This window comes from Lithobates pipiens, unplaced genomic scaffold (assembly GCF_037356315.1).
Source record: "Lithobates pipiens isolate NorthernLeopardFrog02 unplaced genomic scaffold, aLitPip1_a1.2 Scaffold_30, whole genome shotgun sequence".
Lineage (NCBI taxonomy): Eukaryota > Metazoa > Chordata > Amphibia > Anura > Ranidae > Lithobates > Lithobates pipiens.
In genome coordinates, this window is record NW_027507791.1 from 5,193,940 (window position 1) to 5,217,332 (window position 23,393).

At 44.6% G+C, this 23,393-nt stretch overlaps 1 protein-coding gene across 2 annotated transcripts in view; it reads left to right on the plus strand.

The window, feature by feature from the left end:
* Positions 1-23,393, plus strand: part of AK7 (adenylate kinase 7) — a 91,555-nt gene that overhangs the window by 31,684 nt on the left and 36,478 nt on the right. For both annotated transcript variants that reach the window (XM_077463549.1, XM_077463548.1), the window contains exons 7-11: positions 3,555-3,643; positions 6,115-6,205; positions 6,288-6,365; positions 16,201-16,350; positions 22,101-22,229. In XM_077463549.1, coding sequence (XP_077319675.1) covers positions 3,555-3,643; positions 6,115-6,205; positions 6,288-6,365; positions 16,201-16,350; positions 22,101-22,229 — 537 coding nt within the window. The remainder of the gene's footprint in view (positions 1-3,554; positions 3,644-6,114; positions 6,206-6,287; positions 6,366-16,200; positions 16,351-22,100; positions 22,230-23,393) is intronic.

Below are 23,393 nucleotides of genomic sequence, written 5' to 3' on the forward strand. Positions count from 1 at the left end.
CAGTAAGGTCATAACTTGCGGTGGTTCCCTTTAAGTGAGATAGGGAGGAAGATCTGATATTTCAGCTTGTTAGTATCTCCTATTGTTCAATATGAGCCTCCAAGCTCACAATGACATATATGCAAATGAGAAAAGAATACACCATATTTAGTGTTCTCTGTTTTAAAACTTTTAATATACTGAATAAAAGTATTGCACTTATTTTATTATTTACACTTTTATTCTGTATATTAAATTTTTTAAAACAGAGAACACTAGATGTGGTGTTCTCATTTCTATATGTATGATCGCGAGCTCGGAGGCTGATATTGTGCCATGGGAGACATGAAACATCAGATCCTCATCCCTATCTCCCTTAAATGGAACCACAACAAGTTATGACCTTACGGGTAATGCAGGGGTCATAACAGTAAGGTGAGTGACAAAAGAGTGATAATTTTGAAAAAAAAGCAACTTTTTTTAATTTTTTGCTATAATAAATATTCCCCCAAAAAATATAAAAAAATAAATTTATTCCTCAGTTTAGGCTGATATATATTCTTCTACATATGTTTGGTAAAAAAAATCACAATAAGCGTATATTGATTGGTTTGTACAAAGGTTATAGCATCTACAAAATAGGGGCTATATTTATGCCATTTTTATTATTATTATTTTTTTTACTAGTAAAAATAGTAATTGTGACAGACAGATCGGACACTTTGACACATTTTTGGGACCATTGAAACTTATACAGCAATCAGTGCTATAAAAATGCACTGATTACTGTGTAAATGTCACTGGCAGGGAAGGAGTTAACCGTAGGGGGCGATCAAGGGGTTAAATGTGTTCCTCGTGTGTGTTTCTAACTGTGGGGGGATGTGACTGACTAGAGGAGGAGCCAGATCGCTGTTCCTAACTAGTAGAAACAGACGATCTGTCTCTCCTCTGGTGACAGACTGGGGATTTACACACATACATCCCCGTTCTGGCTCTCATGCCCGCAATCGCCTGTGGCCGGAGGACATCACGCCCACTGGCCACGCGCATCGGGTCCCCTGCGCGCATGTACCTGCTATACCTGTTTAAAGGGCTGATGTACAGCTATGGCGATTTGCACAGGAGACCTGACCTGCCGCCGTAGAATGACGGCGGCTCGTCGGCTAGTGGTTAATTGCCATGACGCAGCTGTGTGGATGAAACCCACACCCTCACACAGTTTTGCTGTTTTCAAATCCCAGGGTTCCCCCATCCACTGTCATGTGGGGGGGAGGGGGATGAGGAGGATATGCACAGGAGCATTTTACATGTTGCACACTAAATATGGGTGTAATGTGCTCTCCAGAAGGTGAACTTAAGCCCCATACACACTATCAGATTTTCTGCTGATTTTTTTCCTTCAGATTTACCAAAACCTTATAATATGAGGTCAAACCTCGGGAGTTTCAATTTGTATGCAATCAGGCAGGTACTTCTACTTTGGTTTTGGTAAATCTGAAGACAAAAATCAGCAGAAATTCTGATAGTGTGTATGGGGCTATAGCCTTTACATTTTAGGGCTGGGATTCTATTGCAATATACTCAGTGGCTTATGCCGCGTACACACAATCGGAATTCCGGCCAGAAAAAGACAGATGAGAGCTTTTCATCAGAAAATGCGACCGTGTGTATGCTCCATCAGAATTTAGCTGTCCGAATTTCCACCAGCCAAAAATTGATAGCATGTTCTCAATTTTCCCGACGGAAATCTTTCTATCGGAAATTCCGATCGTGTGTATGCAATTCCGACACAAGAAAAATCACGCATGCTCAGATTCAACTACGAGACAGAAGCTATTGGCTACTGGCTATTGGACTTCCTTTTTCTAGTCCCGTCGTACGTGTTGTACGTCACTTTAATATAAACGATCGGAATTTGGAGTGACCATGTGTAGGCAAGACAGCTTGAGCCGAATTCCGTTGGAATTCCGTCGGGAAAACCATCAGAGCTTTTTCCAACGAGAATTCCTATCATGTGTATGCGGCATTACAAGAACACATTTCCTATTGTAACATAATGCAACAATTTTTTTTTTTCCCCAGAGAGTTTTTGCTTAGCTGAAATTTCAGTGAAAAAATGTTGCCATTTCAGCTAAATGCGTTTGAGTCGATCAGAAGGCTAAATTAAAGCTCAGTTGAACTTTCAGTTTAAATCCGCTAAATACGTTCCAGGTACTCCAAAACAAAAGGTGTGCAAAGTCTCTTTAGAAAGCAGCCACAGCCTGGGTAGAAAAGTCTGTCCCCTGTCAGCATGCTGCAGAGAAGGCCCCCTGGGGGGGAAGAAGTGATAATTCTCGGGATGTCTGTCCCCCTGTTGTGTCAAAGCTCATGCTCCCTGCTCATTGGAGAACTCTAAGCCCCTGTACACACGGTCGGAGATTCTGCCAACCAAATCCGTCGGATTTTGTCCATCAGATTTAGTCTGACTGATTGTGTCCGAAACTGTTGCATACACACGGTCGGACTAAGTTGTCGAAAAATCCGATCTTTCAGAACATGATGACGTAATTTCATTACGATGGGACTACATTCAGGCTAGTAGCCAATAGCTTTGATGTAGGAATTTGATCTGAGCATGCGTGGCACTTGGTCCGATCAAAATTCTCTACACATGATCGGATTACGTCCGACCAGCCCAGTTGGTCGGGAAATATTTCCAACATGTTGGAAAATTGGGTCCGACGGAGATTCGGATGGAATCAGTCCGATGCATACCACACACAGTCGGATTATCTGACGACACGGTCCGATAAGACGCATTCCGACGGATTCTCCGATCGTGTGTACGCGGCATAAGCCCCTGTACACACGGTCGGAGATTTCGATAACCAAATCCGTCGGATTTTGTCCGTCGGATCTTGTCCGAAACTGTTGCATACACACGGTCGGACTAAGTTGTCGAAAAATCTGATCTTTCAGAACGTGATGACGTAATTTCGTTACGATGGGACTACATTCAGGCTAGTAGCCAATAGCTTTGATGTAGGAATTTGATCTGAGCATGCGTAGCACTTGGTCCGATCAAAATTCGCTACACATGATCGGAGTATGTCCGACCGGCCCAGTTGGTCGGGAAATATTTCCAACATGTTGGAAAATTGGGTCCGATGGAATCAGTCCGATGCATACCACACACAGTCGGATCATCCGACGACACGGTCCGATAGGACACATTCCGACGGATTCTCCGACCATGTGTACAAGGGCTAAGACAAGGGGAAAGGAGTGAGATCTCTGCAGAAAGACCACTGCTTCCTTGCACAGAGCATGCTGGTAGGTGACAGGCTTTTCTACTAAACACGGGGCTGCTTTTTAAAGAAATATCTCATTTAATGTCACCACCCCAGAAGCATAAGCAGCAGGGGATTTTCCATACCCTTTTTTTTCATAAGTATAAGGTACAAAGAGGCAGTGCACTGAACACAGGTAAATGGCTCAATAAACTCCAACTGACAGGTTCTTTTTGTACAAGATTAACTGTACCAGGCACAGTCTGTGGGTGCACTCATAATTGCTTTTGGCTTTTATACATATAGGAGGCCTGGTTGGGAGAAACCTCAGCACTGTCTGTCTTTGGAGATGGCCAGAATATCATCCCACTGATCCACATCAAAGATTTGGCAAGGTACACATTTTTGCAGTATAGAAGTTGCAGGTTTGTTAAAGCATTTCATTCAGCTTGACCATTATTTATTAAGTATGACTATTAGGCCTCATGCACACTGGATTACAACTGCCCTGGATGTTTTTCTTCTGACAGCAAAAAAACACTTGACACCGGTAAATGTATGTACCGCGCTAAGCCGTGTTTACCCGCATCAAGCACTTGGGACTTTATTCATTTTATTGGCCAGAATAAATAAAGTGCCACAACCCTGGGCGGTGGTTGTGGGGGTCTAACTGCTGACTGCCTGCTCCGGCTCCTGACAGTTCTCAAATAGGTAAGGGATGGGGCCACCTGGCGACATCACCTGGTGGCACTGCCCCTTGTGATTTCACTGACCTAGTATGCAGCAGTCGGTAACGTCATAAGGAGGCAGCGCCACCAGATGATGTTGCCAGCTTGCTCCACCCCTTTACCTACTTTAGAGCTGTCAAACGGCGGAGCAGGCAGTCGGGGGTTAGCCTTCATCGCAGGCGGATCATTTTTATTATTTTGGGTGCGGCAGGCATGCGTGAGTGACGATGGATCTACATCGTGGGACACTGTGGTTTTATTTTTAATAAAGGAATTGTCAAAAACTGTGTGTGAGTTCTTATTTCTCATTCACATAGAGGGGGGTTGAATAGCTTTCGATGCACCCACCGCCCCAGTGTGAAAGGGGCCTAAAAGTTTCCTTTCAGATTCCAATAAACCCCCACAACCACTGCCCAGGGTTGTGGGGAAGAGGCCCTTGTCCCCATCAACATGGGAGCATGGTGTTTTGGGGTGAGGGCATGTGGCCTGGTATAGTTGGGGAGGGGGGCGCTTGCTCGTCCCTCCCTTTTCCTGGCCTCCCTGGCTGCATGCTTGGATAAAGGCCTGGTATGGATCGGGGGGTGGATTAAGGGCAACGCAGTTTTTATTAAACATTTTTGCATGGCAATGTCTTGCAGCCAAGAAAGTCAAATGTCATTTTCTTTCTTTATATGTGTCAATTTCGCTGCAGCAGGTTCTATACACAGTACAGATGCTCCACATGACAGGCAGACTAAGGGAATCCCCAGAGCACTATATTTAAAATATTTTTTCATTTTTATTGTTTCAGTTTAAGCATCATTAAATTCACTGCTCCTTTGAAAATGTAATGTTATAAAAAAAATATGTTTGCATTCATACATGTGCCCCAGGGCAATACCTGGCCCCCCCATACCCTTTTTTATGACCAATAACTTACATATAAGCCTTCAAAATTGGGACTTTTGATTTTTCAAATCAGGTCTCATAGACTTCAATTGGGTTCGTGATTTGGGCGTGAACATTTTCCATATTCAGGAGTTCTGGTGTGAACCGAACTAGGGGGTGTTCGGCCCATCACTATTACAGAGATGTAAGAAGGTCGGGGGGGGGGGGGGGGGGCTGATATATTACTTTTGAAAAGAGTTTGTCTTTAGAGATCATAAAGACTGGGGGCGAGAGACTAAATTTTGTGGCAGCAGGCAGGTAAAGTCACCTGGTTGTATCCAGGATGGGAAATATGTGTGCCCTAGATTCAGGCTTTATGCAGACTTTTACAATTAGAGGGGAAGAGTTAATGAGCCCAGCTGAAGCAAGTGGGCTCATTAAGACCTCTACAAAAAACCCCAGCATGCTTAGGGAGATGCTCCATCCTGGAACCAGTTTTGTGTTGTATAGACTGGGGAGTGTGACACCTGTTCTGTGCGGTGAGTTAACGCCTGTGTGGCAAACCTCTACAACAGAGACAGGGACTGGTGCAGCACAAGGCTGCACTCAGTTGTTAGACAGGGAATCTAAGTGTGTAGTTAGAGGTCAAGCTGACCAGGATTTATTTTAATGTTTTATTTTTGTTTGGCTGTTATATGTATCACTGCATGTAGCATAAATAAACCGCATCTTTTGTTTTTTGCACCTACAACGCTGTCTGCTGTGCCTGATTTTGTGTTGTGAACCCATCCAGGGGGTCACACACACCCGCTGCCGAGCTAACCCCTCACAATTTATACAAAAGGATACCACTCCAGGCAGTCTTTGAGCTCACTCATGGACCCTGGGTGGTGGCTTAATGGGACCCATTCTACGTCATGATTATGCCTCATCTGGGGAGAAAAGCATTGAGTGGTAGGAGCAGGGTACTTGTGCCCTGGCTTGCTGTACAGCTATTCAAGTGGCAATAAAACTTTAAAAAAAAAAACACATGTGCAGCTGAGCAGCACAAGGAGGCAGTGATTTGTGTTGGAGTGCAAGGAATATGCTGATATGAGGAGAGAACAGAGTGACAGAAAGATCCGATTTAAAGAATCAAGTACAGAAATGTTATTGTATTACAGGTACTCAGTGTGACAGCCCTTCAGATTTCTGTTCTGTAAGATCACCTTGAATTCTTCAGGCTACTAATGGGCTCTATAATGTATAATCTTGTTATGAACTGATTTTAGTGTGGTACAGAACATTGTAGACCGGAGGCCGCGGACTCACTACCTGGTTGCAGTGGATGACACAACTCACACACTGGAGGAAGTGGTCAAGGTAGAGAATATTTTAGTTTTCCTAACAGTCGGTTGTGTTGAATGCTAAGAATGTGGAAATACATTTTTCCTCTTTCCGGCAGACTGTCAGCGTACACCTCGGCCCTGTCAAAGTGCAGAAGGTTTCTAAAGAAGCTGTGTTCCTGAATAAAGAGCTAACGGTCAGTAATTTAGTCTTTTATCTTTTCTTTTAGACAATTATTACTGGCCATAACCACCTCAACACCACATGTTATACCCCCTTTCTTTCCTCACCAATTTTCAGTTTTCATTGCTTCCAGTAGTTTGACTGAAAATTACTTGATTATGTAATAGAGTACCCAAATTAAAAGAGAAGTACAGTATGGGAATTTTTTTCTTACTTTCTTAGGTGGATGCAGTATTGGTCCAGTGCTGCATCTGTCCCCTGCCAACTCTAAGACTGAGAACTGAGCGATCAAACACCGCTGATCGGTCAGTTCTCAGAGCTCCCTGAGCAGAGAGCTGCTGACTGTCAGTCACCGGCTCTCTTCTCTGCCCTCCATGCTTACTGGGCTTTGGAAGGACCAAGTGCGGCTGGCTCAGGCTCTCAAAGGCTCGCTGAGAGGCTGAGCCGGATGCCGGTCCAGGCATGTAGACGAATCCCGACCATATGGTCGTGATCTTTCCCAAGCCTGAACAGCTCTATGGCGTCAGTCAACAACGGGCTTCGGACCGCTGTCTGCTGAAAACGGGTTACAGGAGTGCAGAACAATCTGCACTCTTGTGACCCACAGGAGAAGTACAGCCAAACATGCTTTGGCTGTACTTCTTTAGGCTCCATGCACACTGGAGCTCATAAACTGCAGTTTATTGGAGTTTGGGCATTTTTTTTAAAAGCCCATAAACTCCACTCTATGTTAGCCTATGTGTCCATGCACACATGGATGTTTTTTAGCTTTAATGAGCAGTGGAGTTTATGGTCTTTTTTCTGAACGCTAGAAATTCGCATTCAATGTGCCGTTTTTCACCGCCAAAAAACGCCAAACGCCGATAAACGCTCATAAACGCTTATAAACGCTCATAAACACGCGTTAATTAGTGTTCGGCATTCTATTTTTTTCAATGCATTGTGGGAGTTTGGAATGCACTGTGGGATTTTTGGATTTGTGTATTTTTATTGAAAACGCCCATAAACACTAACGCTAATAAACGCTCATAAACGCTAGTACAAAACGCTGTTAAAAGCAAGTTTTTCAACCAGCGTTTTCTGCCAGCAATCTGGCGACCAGAAAAAGCTTTTTTGAGCTTCAGTGTGCATGGAGCCTTAATGTTGTTTCATTTTTGTTGACAAATAGAGCTTTCTTTTGAAGGTGTTTAATAAGCACTGAGTTTAAACATTTTTTACTATACAAAGCTAATTTGACAAATCGTATATTCTGACCGCCTATTGCATTTTTAAGGCCATAAAATGGCAGGACAGTACAAACAAAAGCCCCATATGTATAGCTATCCAAAAGCCCAAGGACTGTTGCTGGGTGTCACTTTCTTAGATGTGATGTCACCGGCCCCAGTAAAAACAGACACCCCCCCCCCCCCCCATGACACAGTATAGATTAATTAAAAGGTTTATGTGAGGGGTGAAGGTAGAGATGAAGGAGTAGTTGTTTGCTCTCAGAAGAGGAGAGAACAACCGTGCATCCGGAAAATATTCACACGCTTCATTTTTTCCACATTTTGTTATGTTATGGCCTTATGCCAATTCTCAGCTTTCAGTGCTGTCGCAATTTGAATAACAATTGCGCGGTCATGCTACACTGTACCCATACAATTTTTTTTATAATTTTGTTCCCACAAATAGAGCTTTCTTTTGGTGGTATTTGATCACCTCTGCCTTTTTTATTTTTTTGCGCAAAAAATAAAAAAACTGGAAATTTTGAAAAAAAAAGTCTTTGTTTCTGTTAAATGTTTTTGTAAATAAGAAGGTTTTATTCTTTAATGACAGGCACTGATATGGCTGCACTGATGGGCACTGATAAGGTGGCACTGATGGGCACTGATAGGTGGCACTGATGGGCACTCCTAGGTGGCACTGATGGGTGGCACTGATGGACACTGATGGGTGGTACTGATGACATTGATGGGTGGCATTGCTGGGCATCACTGAATTAATTTGTTTCATAATGGTGCCAGTCAGTGCGCATTTGTGGGCACTGATTTTCATAGATTGGGCATTCATTTGCACATGTGGATGGCCATGGGGGATGTACCTGGTCATCCACATCTTATGTGCTTCGCTGGTGGTCCTGGCAGCTTCCCTGGTGGTCCAGTGTGGGCATCCTAGGGGGGCTGCGCTGATAAACAATTAGCATAGACCCCCCCCACCCCCTGTCAGGAGAGCCGCTGATTTCCTCTCCTCTACTCGCGTCTCTCAGACGCGAGTGAGGAAAAGCCGATAAATGGCTCTTCCTGTTTACATATCGTGATTTGACATGGCTGATCACATGGTAAAGAGCCTTTGTCAGACTGACACACGGCAGCACAGATCGCCGCAATGTGCGCCCCCACGGATGCGGTGGCTATTATCCTGCAGGACGTCATATGACGCCAGTCAAGATAACTGAACCACTGCCCGGCCGTCATTCTGCTATAGGCAGGAAGTGGTTAAAAAAAAAAAAAAAATCCCATGTACATAAGTATTCACAGCCTTTGCCGTGACACTCAAAATTGAGCTCAGGGGGGGCGTGGCCAGCGGCGGACATGTAGACAGCACGTTTTGTGAGCTCCTCCGGCACCGAATCATCCTTTACAGCATCCGATTACGCTAGCACTGTCCCAGCCCCGCAGACGCCGCCAGAACACCCGCTGCTTTCCTGGGGAGCCGTTAAAATGGGTCGGAACGGCCCGGCGAGTCAGAAATCCGCCGCAGAGCGGGCGGCCACGCAGGCGGGGAACAAGGCCAAAGATGGCGCCAGCGCATCCTACTCTATGGGTAGATCGTCCAAAAGCAAGCCGCAATCGAAAAATGATTCCGGACCCTCGGCTGGTACACAAGCGTCCTCCGGTAATCCTGGTAAGCCTAAACCCCCGACAACCATTAGAGAGCACTTTGCGGACTCCCCACTCAGTCAGCATACCCCTCCGCCGGTGTCGCCGCATGCGGAGGAGGCCGTGGAGCCATGGGAGGAGGACGAGGCATGGGAGAAGGACAGTGACCCTGGAGATCCCACGCCACGGGCGGACCGGGGGATGGAGGCGGAGGGGGCGATGGAGGGTGAGGAAGAGCTTACTTTGAAGCATGTTATGGAGGCTATCCATCAATGCCAGACCACACTGACCACACAGATTGAAACAGTCAGACTGGATTTATCCATTGTTAAACATGACATGCAGAAGATTCGCTCTAGGATTTCTACTGCAGAGCAAAGAATCAGTGATATGGAGGACAATATGCAACCTATGTCTGCTACTATCCGCACACATCAACAGGAGCTTAAAGAGCATGCCACTAAGTTGGGGGACCTTGAGGACCGAATGCGCAGGAACAATCTGCGTTTTGTGGGATTCCCAGAAGGCGCAGAGGACAAGGACACAGAGCAGTTCCTGGAGCAATGGCTGAGTACCTTACTGGGACGGGAAGCCCTATCACCCTTGTTTGCGATTGAACGGGCTCATAGGGTGCCCATGCGCCCTATGCCCCCTGGAGCCCCTCCGCGCCCCATTTTGGCCAAGCTGATCCACTTTCGAGATAAAGAATGCATTATGCGTACTGCCCGGAACCTACAAGATATACAATATAACGGAAAGAAGATCTCCATTTTCCCTGATTTTTCTGCTACCACCCAAAGGCAAAGAGCAGCTTTCCTCCATGTTAAGAAGCGCCTTCGGGAGAAACATCTTCCCTACAGTATGATGTATCCGGCCAAGCTACGAGTAGTTAATGAAGGCAGAGTGCAATTTTTTCTTTCACCCACCGAGGCTTCGGAATGGTTGGATGGACTGTAATAATCCCATTTTTCTATGGCTTCACATGACCGTCGCGGAGATTGACTTTACTAATTATTATGGCTGGAATCCCTGATTATGGGGGAGGACGAACGTTATATGAGGTATTTTCATGTTATTTTTGGGTTATCCTACCCGGGAACCGTGGTTATTGCTGTACTACCCTTATGTTCAGCTGGCGGACCTAGACTTGGCGCCTACACTCAACCTGGGATGCGCACCTCTTTATTTGGTTACTTCATCAAGTGCCTTATATGTGCCATGTTTTGCCGGGGGATGCACAAGATTCCCCTTTACTGACCTGACAAGGTTTTTTCTTTACTGACTGAAGCTGGGAGCTACGTCTGGTCACTCCCTGGACTGAACTGTTTTCCTTTTTGGTTTTTTGGGATGAAGCTCGTTATAGTTGGGGTTAATGAGCAGGGAGGGGGGAGGGGAGAACCTAGATGGTTGGGGTGGGGTTGTTTGTTTTTGTTCTTTTTTTCTTGCATAAGTGATGCACGCACGAACTGGCAACGAAAGTACTGGTGGGAGGCTCGATTCTTATATTCTATTCATAATGTATGTAATATGTTGGTAGGGGGGGGAGATGGGAACTAGGCTTCTTCTGGCCTGTCCTCTCTCCCCTTCTCTGTTGTATGGATCCTGCATCACATCGATGAGTTTTAACTGTATTACTTGGAATGTCAGGGGACTAAACTCAAAGATTAAGAGGTCACTAGTCTTTGATTACTTAAAACGTACTAAGGCGCAAATACTTATGCTCCAAGAAACTCACCTGGTGGGATCGAGGGTCATGGCCCTGAAAAAGAGATATATTGCACATGCTTTTCATGCTACTTACTCGACCTACTCTAGAGGGGTATCTATACTTATACTACGATCCTTACCTGTCCAGATACTGGAAGTTAGGACTGACCCACAGGGATGCTATGTTGTGGTTATATTGCAATACCTGGGAGTGTTATATACTTTAGTAAATCTGTATATGCCGCCACCGTTTGATTTACAAAGATTGAGGGCCTGTATGGCGGTGGTGCTTCCTATGTTACGAGGTCACCTTCTTATAGGAGGAGATTTTAACCAGGTCATGAATGCTGATCAGGATAGGCTGCGTTGCACTAGACCATCGACCGCAGTGTTGAGTGACTGGGCCGCGTCCTATGACCTCAAGGAGGTATGGCGTTGGAAGCACCCGGAGGCGCGGGAGTTCTCTTGTGCATCGGCATCCTATAGATCGCTTTCTAGACTAGACATGTTTTTTCTCTCTGGGGCTGCGCTGCCCAGAGTAGAGGAAATTTCCTATTTACCCAGGGCAATATCGGACCACTCACCTCTGCAATTGTCTATGAGAGCGGGTAGTGCCCTGGGTGACCGAGTGTGGAGGATGAGCTCGTATTGGCTGCAGGAGCCCATGGTAACATCTACTTGTAGGGACGCAGTGACACACTTTTGGCAGGAAAACAGGGAGGAGGTCCCCGAACTGATAACTTGGGATGCTTTTAAAGCAGTTTCTAGAGGGGCATATATGAAGGGGGTACTTGATCTTAGGAGGGCGAATGGGGATTGTCTACGAAAGCTGGCCTCTCAGTTACAGGAGGCAGAGGATTCTTATGTCAGGGATCCCTCTCCCCTCTATTATCAGAACTTGCAGAGTATTAGTAGGGAATATGAACTTGCACTTCTTTCAAAGACCCAAAAGAAAACCTTATACCAACGTCAGCGGATTTTTGAGATGGGCGATAGGAGCGGGAAATTGTTGGCGTTTTTAGCCGCACCGCTCTCTGACCCTATTTTCATCCCTTGTGTCTATGATACCTCAAATACACTTAGGGATACTCAGGATGAGATTATGGAGATTTTTCACAGTTTTTACACGAACATGTATCGCTCCCAGGCCCACTATACCATTCCCGAACTATATGAATATGTTGATATGATTGACTTCCCGGTGTTGCCCTTAGAACAGAAGATGTCTCTGGAATCACCCATTTCCACCGAGGAGATAACGCTCACCATTAAAAGTTTTGCCAAACACAAAACCCCGGGCCCAGATGGATTCCCCATTGAATGGTATTTAGAATATCAGGATATCCTAGTCCCTAGACTGAGAAAACTTTTTTCAACCATTTTTGCACAAGGCTGCTTACCTCCATCCATGAAAGAAGCACTTATTGTATTAATCCCCAAACCCAATAAAGACCCACAATACTGTGAATCATACAGGCCCATCTCCTTAATTAATACAGACTTAAAAATTTTATCTAAAATTCTAGCAACCCGATTAAATGCTATCATTAGCACCCTCGTTAGCCCAGATCAAACCGGCTTTATCCCTGGAAGATCCACCTATAGTAATATTCGCAGATTATACACCAATCTACAAACCCCCAATTCATTGACAGTCCCCAGAGCAATTGTGTCTCTGGACGCCCACAAAGCGTTTGATTCCGTGGAATGGCCTTATCTCATATATATTATGGAGAAATTCGGTTTCGGACATAATGTCATCACCTGGATTAAGATATTGTATGACCAGCCCATGGCCCGCCTTAGGCTTAATGGTATTATTTCTAAACCCTTTAAAATCCATAGGGGAACCCGACAGGGTTGCCCTTTATCACCCCTTCTGTATGCCCTGGCAGTGGAACCTCTGGCGAGGTTGTTGAGGAGTTCCACGGAACTACAGGGCATGTGGATTGGGCCATTGGAGGAGCGTATATCACTATATGCTGATGATATGCTGCTTTATTTGTCAAACCCCAAATGTACGATTCCCAAACTGCTGCAGTTGATTACTGCTTTTGGCGCATATTCAGGGCTGAGGATTAATTGGACTAAATCCACTGTATTTCCCTTGGACTCTGATTCCCCTGCGCACTTACCGCAGAACTGTCCTTACAGATTGCCACATCGTTTAAATACTTGGGGGTGGTGGTTCGGCTACCAATTTCAACATACATCCCAGATAATCTTCTTCCTTGTATAGCTTCCCTTAAGGTTAAACTTAACAACTGGGTTGACTTGCCCCTTACATTGATGGGGAGAGCTAATTTATTTAAAATGGTGTTTTTCCCCAAATTATTATACGTCCTGGCAAACTGCCCGGTATATGTGCCCAGGACGATTTTTCAAGAGATTGACTCTCTGGTGTCTACATTTTTATGGTCTCCTAAAAACCCACGGATTGCACTGACTACTCTACAATTACCTGTACATAAAGGGGGACTGGCAATACCAAATCTGAGACTGTACTACTACGCCTCACAATTGGTATATGTACATTGGTGGCTATTTCCGCAATTGAATAATGCTGCTACCGCGGCGGAGGCAGCATTGCTCTCCTCCTATGAAGCGCTGTCGAATGTGATCTTTAGGGGAGCAGTTTTTGAGAAGAGGGGTACAGATATGATTAAAGTCTCTCTCAAAATCTTTAAAGTATGTCAGACACTGGTGCCTGAAGCCCACCCTACGATTTCACCTAATCAGCCCATATGGAATAATCCTTTCTTTCCACACTTTAGAGATCTCCCTGCCGCTGGCAGTTGGGCTGAAAAGGGTTTAAAATATGTCCACCAAATGTACGAGGAGGGGGGATTTAAAACATTTCCAACGTTACGACAGGAGCTAGGTATACCTGAGTCCTGAAGGTTTAGGTATTTACAATTGAAGCATGCATCCGAGTCCCAATTAGGACTCCGGGATGTTGTCTTTCAGAACTCTACTTTGGAAGGGGCGCTTGCCCAACCGGAACATGTTAAACTTGTTTCCACTTATTACAAAATACTGAATGAACCTAAAATTACTAGATTACAAATTCTGAAACAACAATGGACGAGGGATATACCTGGGCTGTCAGACGATAATTGGGAGGAACTTCTGGATACTTATTTTAGCACTGCTATTTCCGCCAGAGATAAAATAATTCAGATACGTATATTTCATAGGATATACTATACCCCTCTACGCCTTTTCCGTTTGCGGAAAATACCTACCCCAATGTGTCATAAGTGTGGTAAGGAAGAGGGTAACCTGTTACATATGTTATGGGAATGTGAACAGATAAGACCATTTTGGTCTCAGGTGACCCACTTTGTGGCGATTACTTTTGACCTCCCCAATATATGTAGTCCTAAATGGTGTCTCCTCTCGGTTTTTGAGGAGGTAGACATTAGTAACTGTCGAAAACAATTCTTGCGTTTTCTACTATATTATGCTAGGAAGACTGTCCTATTACATTGGACGCAAACCACACTGGTCTCCTTGAACAGATGGAAAGCTTTGATTAATCAGGACATACCAATATATAAAATAACATACGAGACAAGGGGTAGGCCAGGAAAATTTCTCAAAATATGGGGAGACTGGGTGGATAAGATAGAAACGTGTGGATCTGCTGAATCATGACCTGCCGTGATATGAGAACGTTGCCATGGGATTATTGTGACCTCGGAGGAATGGTTTGATGTTTTGACCTCATGGCCACCTGGCTGTCTTACTTATGCGTGCATCTGTTATTTGCGGGTTTGTTTATTGTTACTTGGGGGGTGGGGGGGGGAATAAAAGCAAAACCAGTACACACTTTCTGTATAACTGAAGCACAGGGAAATTACTGCTGTAAGACTTGCTACTGTTTATAATGTCTTGTTTGTACTACACAAAGATGTATGCTGTCTATTTTATTTTACCTGTCTGTGCCAATTATTACTAATAAAAAAAGAAGTTTAAAAAAAAAAAAATTGAGCTCAGGTGCATCCTGTTTCCACTGATCATCCTTGAAATGTTTCTACAACTTGATTGGTGTCAACCTGTGGTAAATTCAGTTGATTGGACATGATTTGGAAAGGCACACACCTGTCAGAGCTCAAACCAAGCCATGAAGTCCAAGGAATTGTCTGTAGACCTCCGAGTCGGGATCGTATCGAGGCACAGATCTGGGGAAGGGTACAGAAAAATTTCTGCAGCATTGAAGAGAGAAGAAGGCCTTAGTAAGGGGGTTGACCAAGAACCCGATGGTCACTCTGACCGAGCTCCAGCTTTTCTCTGTGGAGAGAGGAGAACCTTCCAGAAGGAACAACCATCTCTGCAGAATTCCACCAATAAGGCTTGTATGGTAGAGTGGCCAGACGGAAACCACTCCTCAGTATAAGGCACATGACAGCCCACCTGAAGTTTGCCAAAAGGCACCTGAAGGACTCTTGGACCATGAAAAACAAAATTATTTGGTCTGATGAATCAAAGATTGAACTCTTTGGCCTGAATGACAAGTGTCATGTCTGGAGGAAACCAGGCACCGTTCATAATTTGGCCAATACCATCTTTACAGTGAAGCATAGTGGTGGTAGCATTATGCTGTGGGGATTTTTTTCAGCGGCAGGAACTGGGAGACTAGTCGGGATCGAGGGAAAGATGCAATGTATAGAGACATCCTGCTCCAGAGTGCTCTTCACCTCAGACTGGGGCAAAGGTTCAATTTCCAACAAGACAATGACCCTAAGCACACAGCCAAGATAACAAAGGAGTGGCTACGGGACAACTCTGTGCATGTCCTTGAGTGGCCCATCCAAAGCCCAGACTTAAACCCGATTGAACATCTCTGGAGAGATCCGGTAATGGCTGTGCACCAATGCTGATGGAACTTGAGAGGTCCTGCAAAGAAAAACGGGAGAAACTGTCCAAAAATAGGTGTGCCAAGCTTATAGCATCATACTCAAAAATACTCAAGGCTGTAATTGGTGTCAAAGGTGCTTCAACAAAGTATTGAGCAAAGGCTGTGAATACTTATGTACATGGGATTTTCTTTGTTTTATACTTTTAATAAATTTACAAAGATTTCAAACAAACTTCTTATTATTATGGGGTACTGTTTGCAGAATTTTTAGGAAAATAATGAATTTTATTAATTTTGGAATAAGGCTGTAACATAACAAAATGTGTAAAAAGTCAAGCGCTGTGAATAATTTCCCTATCAAAATGAAAAATGTTAAATACTTACTTGCAGTGTTTTTCCTTTCCATACATTATTTTTTTCAGCAACTGGAGATTGACCATTTACTGGTGAACCTGAGAATGGAAGCTGTGTTCTTGAAGCAGAATTTTAACATTAACTGGGTGTCTCAGAGTGGAATAGTGGAAAATATAGAATCTGTTGTCAAAGAGTTCAAGGAAAGCCGAGGACTTCTGGTATGTGGATTTGGAAGGCATTGCAGTGTTATGAGATACAAAAGACAATACATGATAGATACGTTCTTTTTAATCTTAATCAGGAATGATGAAAAGTATGTATTTATTTCTTTTTTTTTTAAAGGCATTATATAGCGCAGCATATTACATACTGTTCATTCACATTAGCCCCTGTTCTCAAGGAGTTTACAGTATGAGGTCTCTATCACACATACACAAATGTGCACACAAATTAGGGCCAATTTAGAGAGAAGCCAAATAATTTAGCAGCATGTCTTTGGAAGGAAACTGAAGTACCTTGAGGAACCCCACACAAGCACAGGGAGAACATACAAACTCCATGAAGATATTGTCCTGGCCTGGATTCGTACCGAGGACTCCAGTGCTGCAAGCAGAAGTGCTGACCCCTAAGGCACTGTATTGCCCCTTTAGATTATTTGTGGGAAAAAAATATATTCAGTATAGAGTATGAATTTTTAGCTAGCATTTAAGATCATTACCTGCTTCTTCTTCTTATGCCACATACACACAACCGGACTTTCCGTCAGAATAAACTCCGACGGTCTTTCTGACGGAGTTCCGCTGAAACGGACTTGCCTACACACAATCACACCAAAGTCCGTTTGTTTAGAACGTGATGACGTATGACGGTACTAGAAAAGAAAGTTCAGTAGCCAATAGCTGCCCTTGCATCGTATTTGGTCCGTCGGACGAACGGTTTTCCCAATAGGAATTGATTATGTCAGAAAGATTTAAACATGTTCTATTTCTAGGTCCGTCAGACTTTTTGAAAAAAAAAGTCCGCTGAAGCCCACACATGATCGGAATATCCGATGAAATGATTCCGTCAAATCTTTTCTGCCGGAAAGTCCGGTCGTGTGTACGCGGCATACAGACGAGCGGTTTTCTCGATTGGAACTGGTTCTGGTGGAAAGATTTGAAACATGTTCTATTTCTAAAGTCCATCAGATTTTTCGACAGAAAAGGTCCGATGAAGCCCACAGACAATCGAATTGTCCGACGGATTCGTTCCGTCAGAACTTTGATGTCGAAAAGTCCGGTTGTGTGTACACGGCATTAGAGATAAAAAAACAAAAAGCCATAGCTGCTGTAGATTGAAATGTAGAGGAAATTTAAGAGCAACATAAAATGACATATAGCATGTGTTAACTTTTAATTATTTTTTCATATGAACTATATATTGGTTTAGAACAAAATACAACCAGGTAACAATGAGAGCAACTTATATGCAGCATGGCAGCTGTAACCCTAATACATGTTGTTCCTGTTACCACTCCTTTTAATTCCAGGAATCATGGAAAATAAGCTTTTATTCCTATGTAGCGCCGGGCACCTAAAGAGCATGCGCTATGTTTTTGTCAATTTAAATGTTCCTAAGACCATAGTTGGGTCTTAGGGTTAATTGTAGTAAATTATGGTCTCAGTATCAGTTTGGCTGGACTGTATTGTGTTCTGCCTGGCCATAGATGTGGGTGTCACCTTTGGCAGGCATTGGAACGCAGTCTGGTTGGACGCATTGGGTACCAGTCTCTCTCGGAGCCAATCAGTGGGTGCGTTGTATCGCTGTGTATTCCGGGAGAGGGTACTTAAACACTTAAGCCACGGACCAATTGTCAGCCTAAGGACCAGAGGTCTTTTTACAATTTCGCACTGCACTGCTTTAACTGGTAATTGCGCGGTCATGCAATGTTGTACCCAAACTAAATTTGCGTCCTTTTCTTCCCACAAATAGAGCTTTCTTTTGATGGTATTTTATTCCCTCTGCAATTTTTATTTTTTACGACATAAATGGAAAAAGACTGAAAATTAAAGATTTTCATAGTTAGTAAGGTTGAATAAAGACACCAGTCCATCCAGTTCAACCTGGGTGAGTGTCTACAATTGTCCCTATCCCTGTACATTGCACACTCACATTGGTCCCTACCCTCAAGGAGCCCACAATCCTAGGTCCCCATTCATATACTAGGGCCAATTTTGGACAGAAGCCAATTAACCTACCTGCATGTCTTTGGATTGTGGGAGGAAACCAGAGTACCCGGAGGAAACCCATGCAGGCACAGGGAGAACATGCAAACTCCAGGCAGGTAGTGTCGTGGTTGGGATTTGAACCAGCGACCCCTCTTACTGCTAGGTGAGAGTGCTAACCACTACACCACTGTGCTGCTGTAAATTTCGAATTTTTGTTATAAGAAAATCGAATAAACTCAATTTTAGTCATACATTTAGGCCAAAATGTATTCAGCCACATGTCTTTAGTAAAAAAAATGTCAATAAGCGTATATTTATTGGTTTGCGCAAAAGTTATAGCGTCTACAAACTAGAGTACATTTTCTGGAATTTACACAGCTTTTAATTTATGACTGCCTATCTCATTTCTTGAGGTGCTAAAATGGCAGGGCAGTACAAACCCCCCCAAATGACCCCATTTTGGAAAGTAGACACCCCAAGGAAATTGCTGAGGGGCACGTTGAGCCCATTGAATATTTTTTTGTTGTCCCAAGTGATTGAATAATGACAAAAAAAAAGAAAAGTTTACAAAAAGTTGTCACTAAATGATATATTGCTCACACATGCCATAGTTATATGTGGAATTGCACCCCAAAATATATTCTGCTGCTTCTCCTGAGTACGGGGATACCACATGTGTGGGACTTTTTGGGAGTCTAGCCGCGTACGGCACCCCGAAAACCAATCACTGCCTTCAGGATTTCTAAGGGTGCAAATTTTTGATTTCACTCCTCACTTCCTATCAGTTTCGAAGGCCATAAAATGCCAAAATAACACAAAACCCCCCCAAATGACCCAATTTTGGAAAGTAGACACCCCAAGTTATTTACTGAGAGGCATGTTGAGTCCATGGAATATTTTATATTTTGCCACAAGTTGCAGGAATATTACAAACTTTTTTTTTTTTGCACAAAGTTGTCACTAAATTATATATTGCTCACACATGCTATGGGCATATGTGAAATTATACCCCAAAATACATTCTGCTGCTTCTCCCGAGTACGGGGATACCACACGTGGGGGACTTTTTGGGAGCCTAGCCGCATACGGGACCCCGAAAACCAAGCACTGCCTTCAGGATTTAAATATAAAACGCTACCAAAAAAAACTGTTAGCGATCGCAGGGATCAGGCCTGTCTCTGCGAACGCTGCAGTTATGTGTTTAGTGTTTTGTAAGTGACAGTGATCGATCGATACTACACTTGGGTGGGCTGGGCGGAAGGGCAAAACGCAGGTGCTAGCAGGTATCTGGGCTGATCCCGCTAACAATGCGTTTTTTTGGAACCCTAACCTGCTGGGGACGCTAGTATAGATCTGATCAGATCAGATATTGATCTGTTCAGATACTATACCACTACGGGAGGTGTATGCTTTGCGCGTGGGTGTTAGTGGTACTGGCACTAACCTAGCGCTGCCTGGGGTGACGCAGACCCTATCTGACCCTAAAACCTAATTGATATCACCCGGCGGGTGATCGGGGGGTTAAACCTTTATTGGGTAATAAATGGTGGGTGCCCTGATACTATAAAAAGCAAACAAACTAACCAGTGTCACCCGTAACACTTATACGCTGATCACTGGTGAAAGGGTTAACTAGGGGCAATCAGGGGGTTAAAACCTTTATTAGGTAGTATATAGGGGTCCCTGACGCTATATAAAAACCTGACGGGGAACCTAAATAACTAACTGGCTAACCAGCGTCACCAGTGACACTTATACGGTGATCGCTGGTGAAAGGGTTAACTCTAGGGGCAATCAGGGGGTTAAAATCTGTATTAGGTAGTATATTGGGGTACCTAACACTATAAAAACCTGGCGGTGAACCTTAAAAATAACTAGCTACCTAGCGGCACCAGTGACACTAATGCAGCGATCAGAAAAACGATTGCTTAGTGACACTGGCAAAAGGGGGGGGGAAAGGGTTACCTGTGGGGGCAATCAAGGGGTTAAACCTTTATTGGGGGGGTAGGGGGCTACCCTGACACTTTTTACAGTCACAACTGACACTAAATGCAGTGATCAGTAAATAAATAATCACTGCAATCAGTGACACTGTGACTGGGGGGGGGGGGTGACTGGGGGTGAAAGTGTGCATATGTGTACCTACATGTCAGTGTAGTGTTGTTGCACTTACTATGATGTCTTCTCTCCTCGCCGTCCGGTCAAAAAGACCGCCCTGAGGAGAGTGACATCACTTCCTCCTGCCTGTGTTTACGCTACACAGGCAGGGGAAGCTTCTCATTCGCCAGGAGCGATTGAGAGGGGATGGCCAAAAACCAACAGCCATCCCCTCATCCCGGATCGCTCCTGAAGCTAAACGGACCGCCGCAGCCAGCAGGAGGGGGTCCGATTGGACCCCCCACCCGCTGGAAGGCAGGCACGTACGGGTATGTGCTTGTGCCTGTCCGTGCCATTGTGCTGACATATTTTTACATGCGGCAGTCCTTAAGTGGTTAAAGTGCTGAGGTCACGTGGTTCGAGGTTCCGGTCCAGAAGTATGTTCTGACTCCCTGGTCCTCCTGACCAGCCCCCAGAGGCCCTCATGGCCTGGGGTACGGATCCATCCATTTCCAAGTCTCGGGACTGGCTAGTCCGAGGCACAGTAACTGGAAGGAGGGTTCCAAGGTGGTCCGGTGCCGTCTCTGATTTGGAGAGGCCCAGCAACTGAAAACGCAACCAGGGGAGGGGCCATGCACAAGGCTGGCTGCTCAGTAGGAGCCTGGAAGCTAAGCTGGAAAGGACACCAAGTGAATCCACATTCTTAAGGTATCACCGGACCAGCTGCAAGATACTGGTACTGTATGAGAGTTCCTAATTTCATCCTTCGGTTACAACCAAGTTTTTAAGAGAGACTTTTTCATTCTAAAGTTCTACAACCAAGTCTGTGGCAAGGACTTTGCTTTATTTGAATCACCTGTCGGTTGCTAAATTCGCTAAAAGGTGATTTATCTGATAGTTGTAAATGGATATTCCCTGGATTGTATAGAGAGAGAGACATTTAAGTGTCAGCAGTTCCAAGAGTACCTGAGCTTTACTACCCATACCTTCTATTCCCTACTGAGAGACTGTGTTCTGTTCAACGTTTTGCAAATAAAAATTCCCAAAGTGGATTAAGTGTCGGTCTCTACAGTTCATTGGGCCATCAACCTCGGGAAACCCCTAGACAGACGCACACGAGGTGGAGAAGGTAACGGTAAGGCTCGGTTCACACAGGGGCGACTTGTCCAGGCGACTTCGCCGCCTGACAAGTAGCGCCCCGTTCTGTACTACGGAACCGTTCTAAGAGGAGTGACTCGAGTCGCTCCGACTTAGAAAAAAGGTTCCTGTACTACTTTTGTGGCGACTTCGGGCGACTTGCATTGACTTCTATACAGAAGTCTTTTTGCAAGTCGCCGCTGAGGTCGCGGCAGGTCGCGGCGCTGCAAGTCGTGCCGCGTACTGTGTGAACTGAGCCTAAGCCCAAGAAAAATCAGCCGCTCCTTCGGGGGTCAGTGGTACACCTAGTTCAGACTTACACACTTATTTGATGCTTAGGTAATGGAATAGTTATACACAGGTCCTAATTTTTAGAATGTTAGAACAGTGTATGTTTTACTTACACAACAGGTTGCTGTTTTTTTATTTTTATTAAATGGAATCTTACTATTCAGTCAGTTTGAATGCAGCAATTGTTTACCGGAGTTTGCCTTTCATAATGCAACTTGTCTTTTTTTTCTATTCAGCCCATCCGTATCTGTATCCTTGGCCCTCCCGCTGTAGGAAAAACAACAGTGTCACAACTGCTATGCAAACACTACAAACTGCATCACATTCACATAAAAGATGTCATCACAGAGGCCATTGCAAATCTGGTATGTAAAACAATGCTGCAGTCTGGAACAATAAAGATTATTTTTCTCCATTATTGTTGTTTGCCATGTTTTACAGGATTGCTTTCTATAAGTATATATCACCAAGAAATATACAGCATATGATCTGTGTATCTATTTATTGTCATAACATTTTCTATTCGAGCTGTGCTAAGGAACACTAACCATCCATGTAACCCTAACACCAACCACCAAGTAACCCGAACACTAATCTTCACTGTAGCCCTAACACCTGACTCATGCAAGACAAAACCAGAGAAATTCCCAGCTCAACTCACCAACCAGTCTGCTTACCAACCAAATTAACCGATTTAACAGTATATGTTAAAAACAGGGTTTTAGTTAGCACTAAGGATGAGCTCAGGCGTGTTCGCAACTCCACGTGCCCGCGCCCGCCAGGAAGCTGTCACTCCACAGTGCTAATCACCACCAGTGAGACATTTCCCGATCCGCGGCTGCACAGATTGAGAAATGTCTCACTGCCTGTGATTAGCGCTGCAAAGTGTCAGAGGCGGGCGCGGGCACGTGGAGTTGCAAACACGCCTGAGCTCATCCTTAGTACACATTTGCAAACACATGCGTAGGCTGCAAGACCTCTTCACGGCATCCTGTATACTTGCAGTCCTAAGCCTGGGTTCACATTGCTGTGGGTTAGAAATTGTGCTAGTTCATTCAGCTGAACTCGAACGATTTCAACCCGGCAATGCTGTCCTACTGCGGGGGGGGGGGGGGGGGGCGATTTGGCAGACATCTATGTGGGTTCCTGCACAGATGTCTATACAAATCACCCCTTTTGGGAATCGGTGCAGTGGCCCAAAGTCTGTGCCGCACAGCTTTGGATGGTGCCATTGCTGGCAATATCTGCCGATTTGGAATGCGTTTTGACATGTCAAATCGCATGCCAAATTGCACCAATGTGAACATAAGCTAACTCTTGTAAATTTATGAGAGTCTCCACAGTGGAAGAACATGCATTCTAATGGATAGATAGGGAGCAGGTGGGCCTGGAGGTAGCCCAATCCTCCTTAAGCACTTAAGCCCCGGAAGATTTACCCTCTTCATGACCAGGCCATTTTATGCGATACGGCACAGCATTACTTTAACTGACAATTTTGCGGTTATGCCGCGGTGAACCCAAATACAATT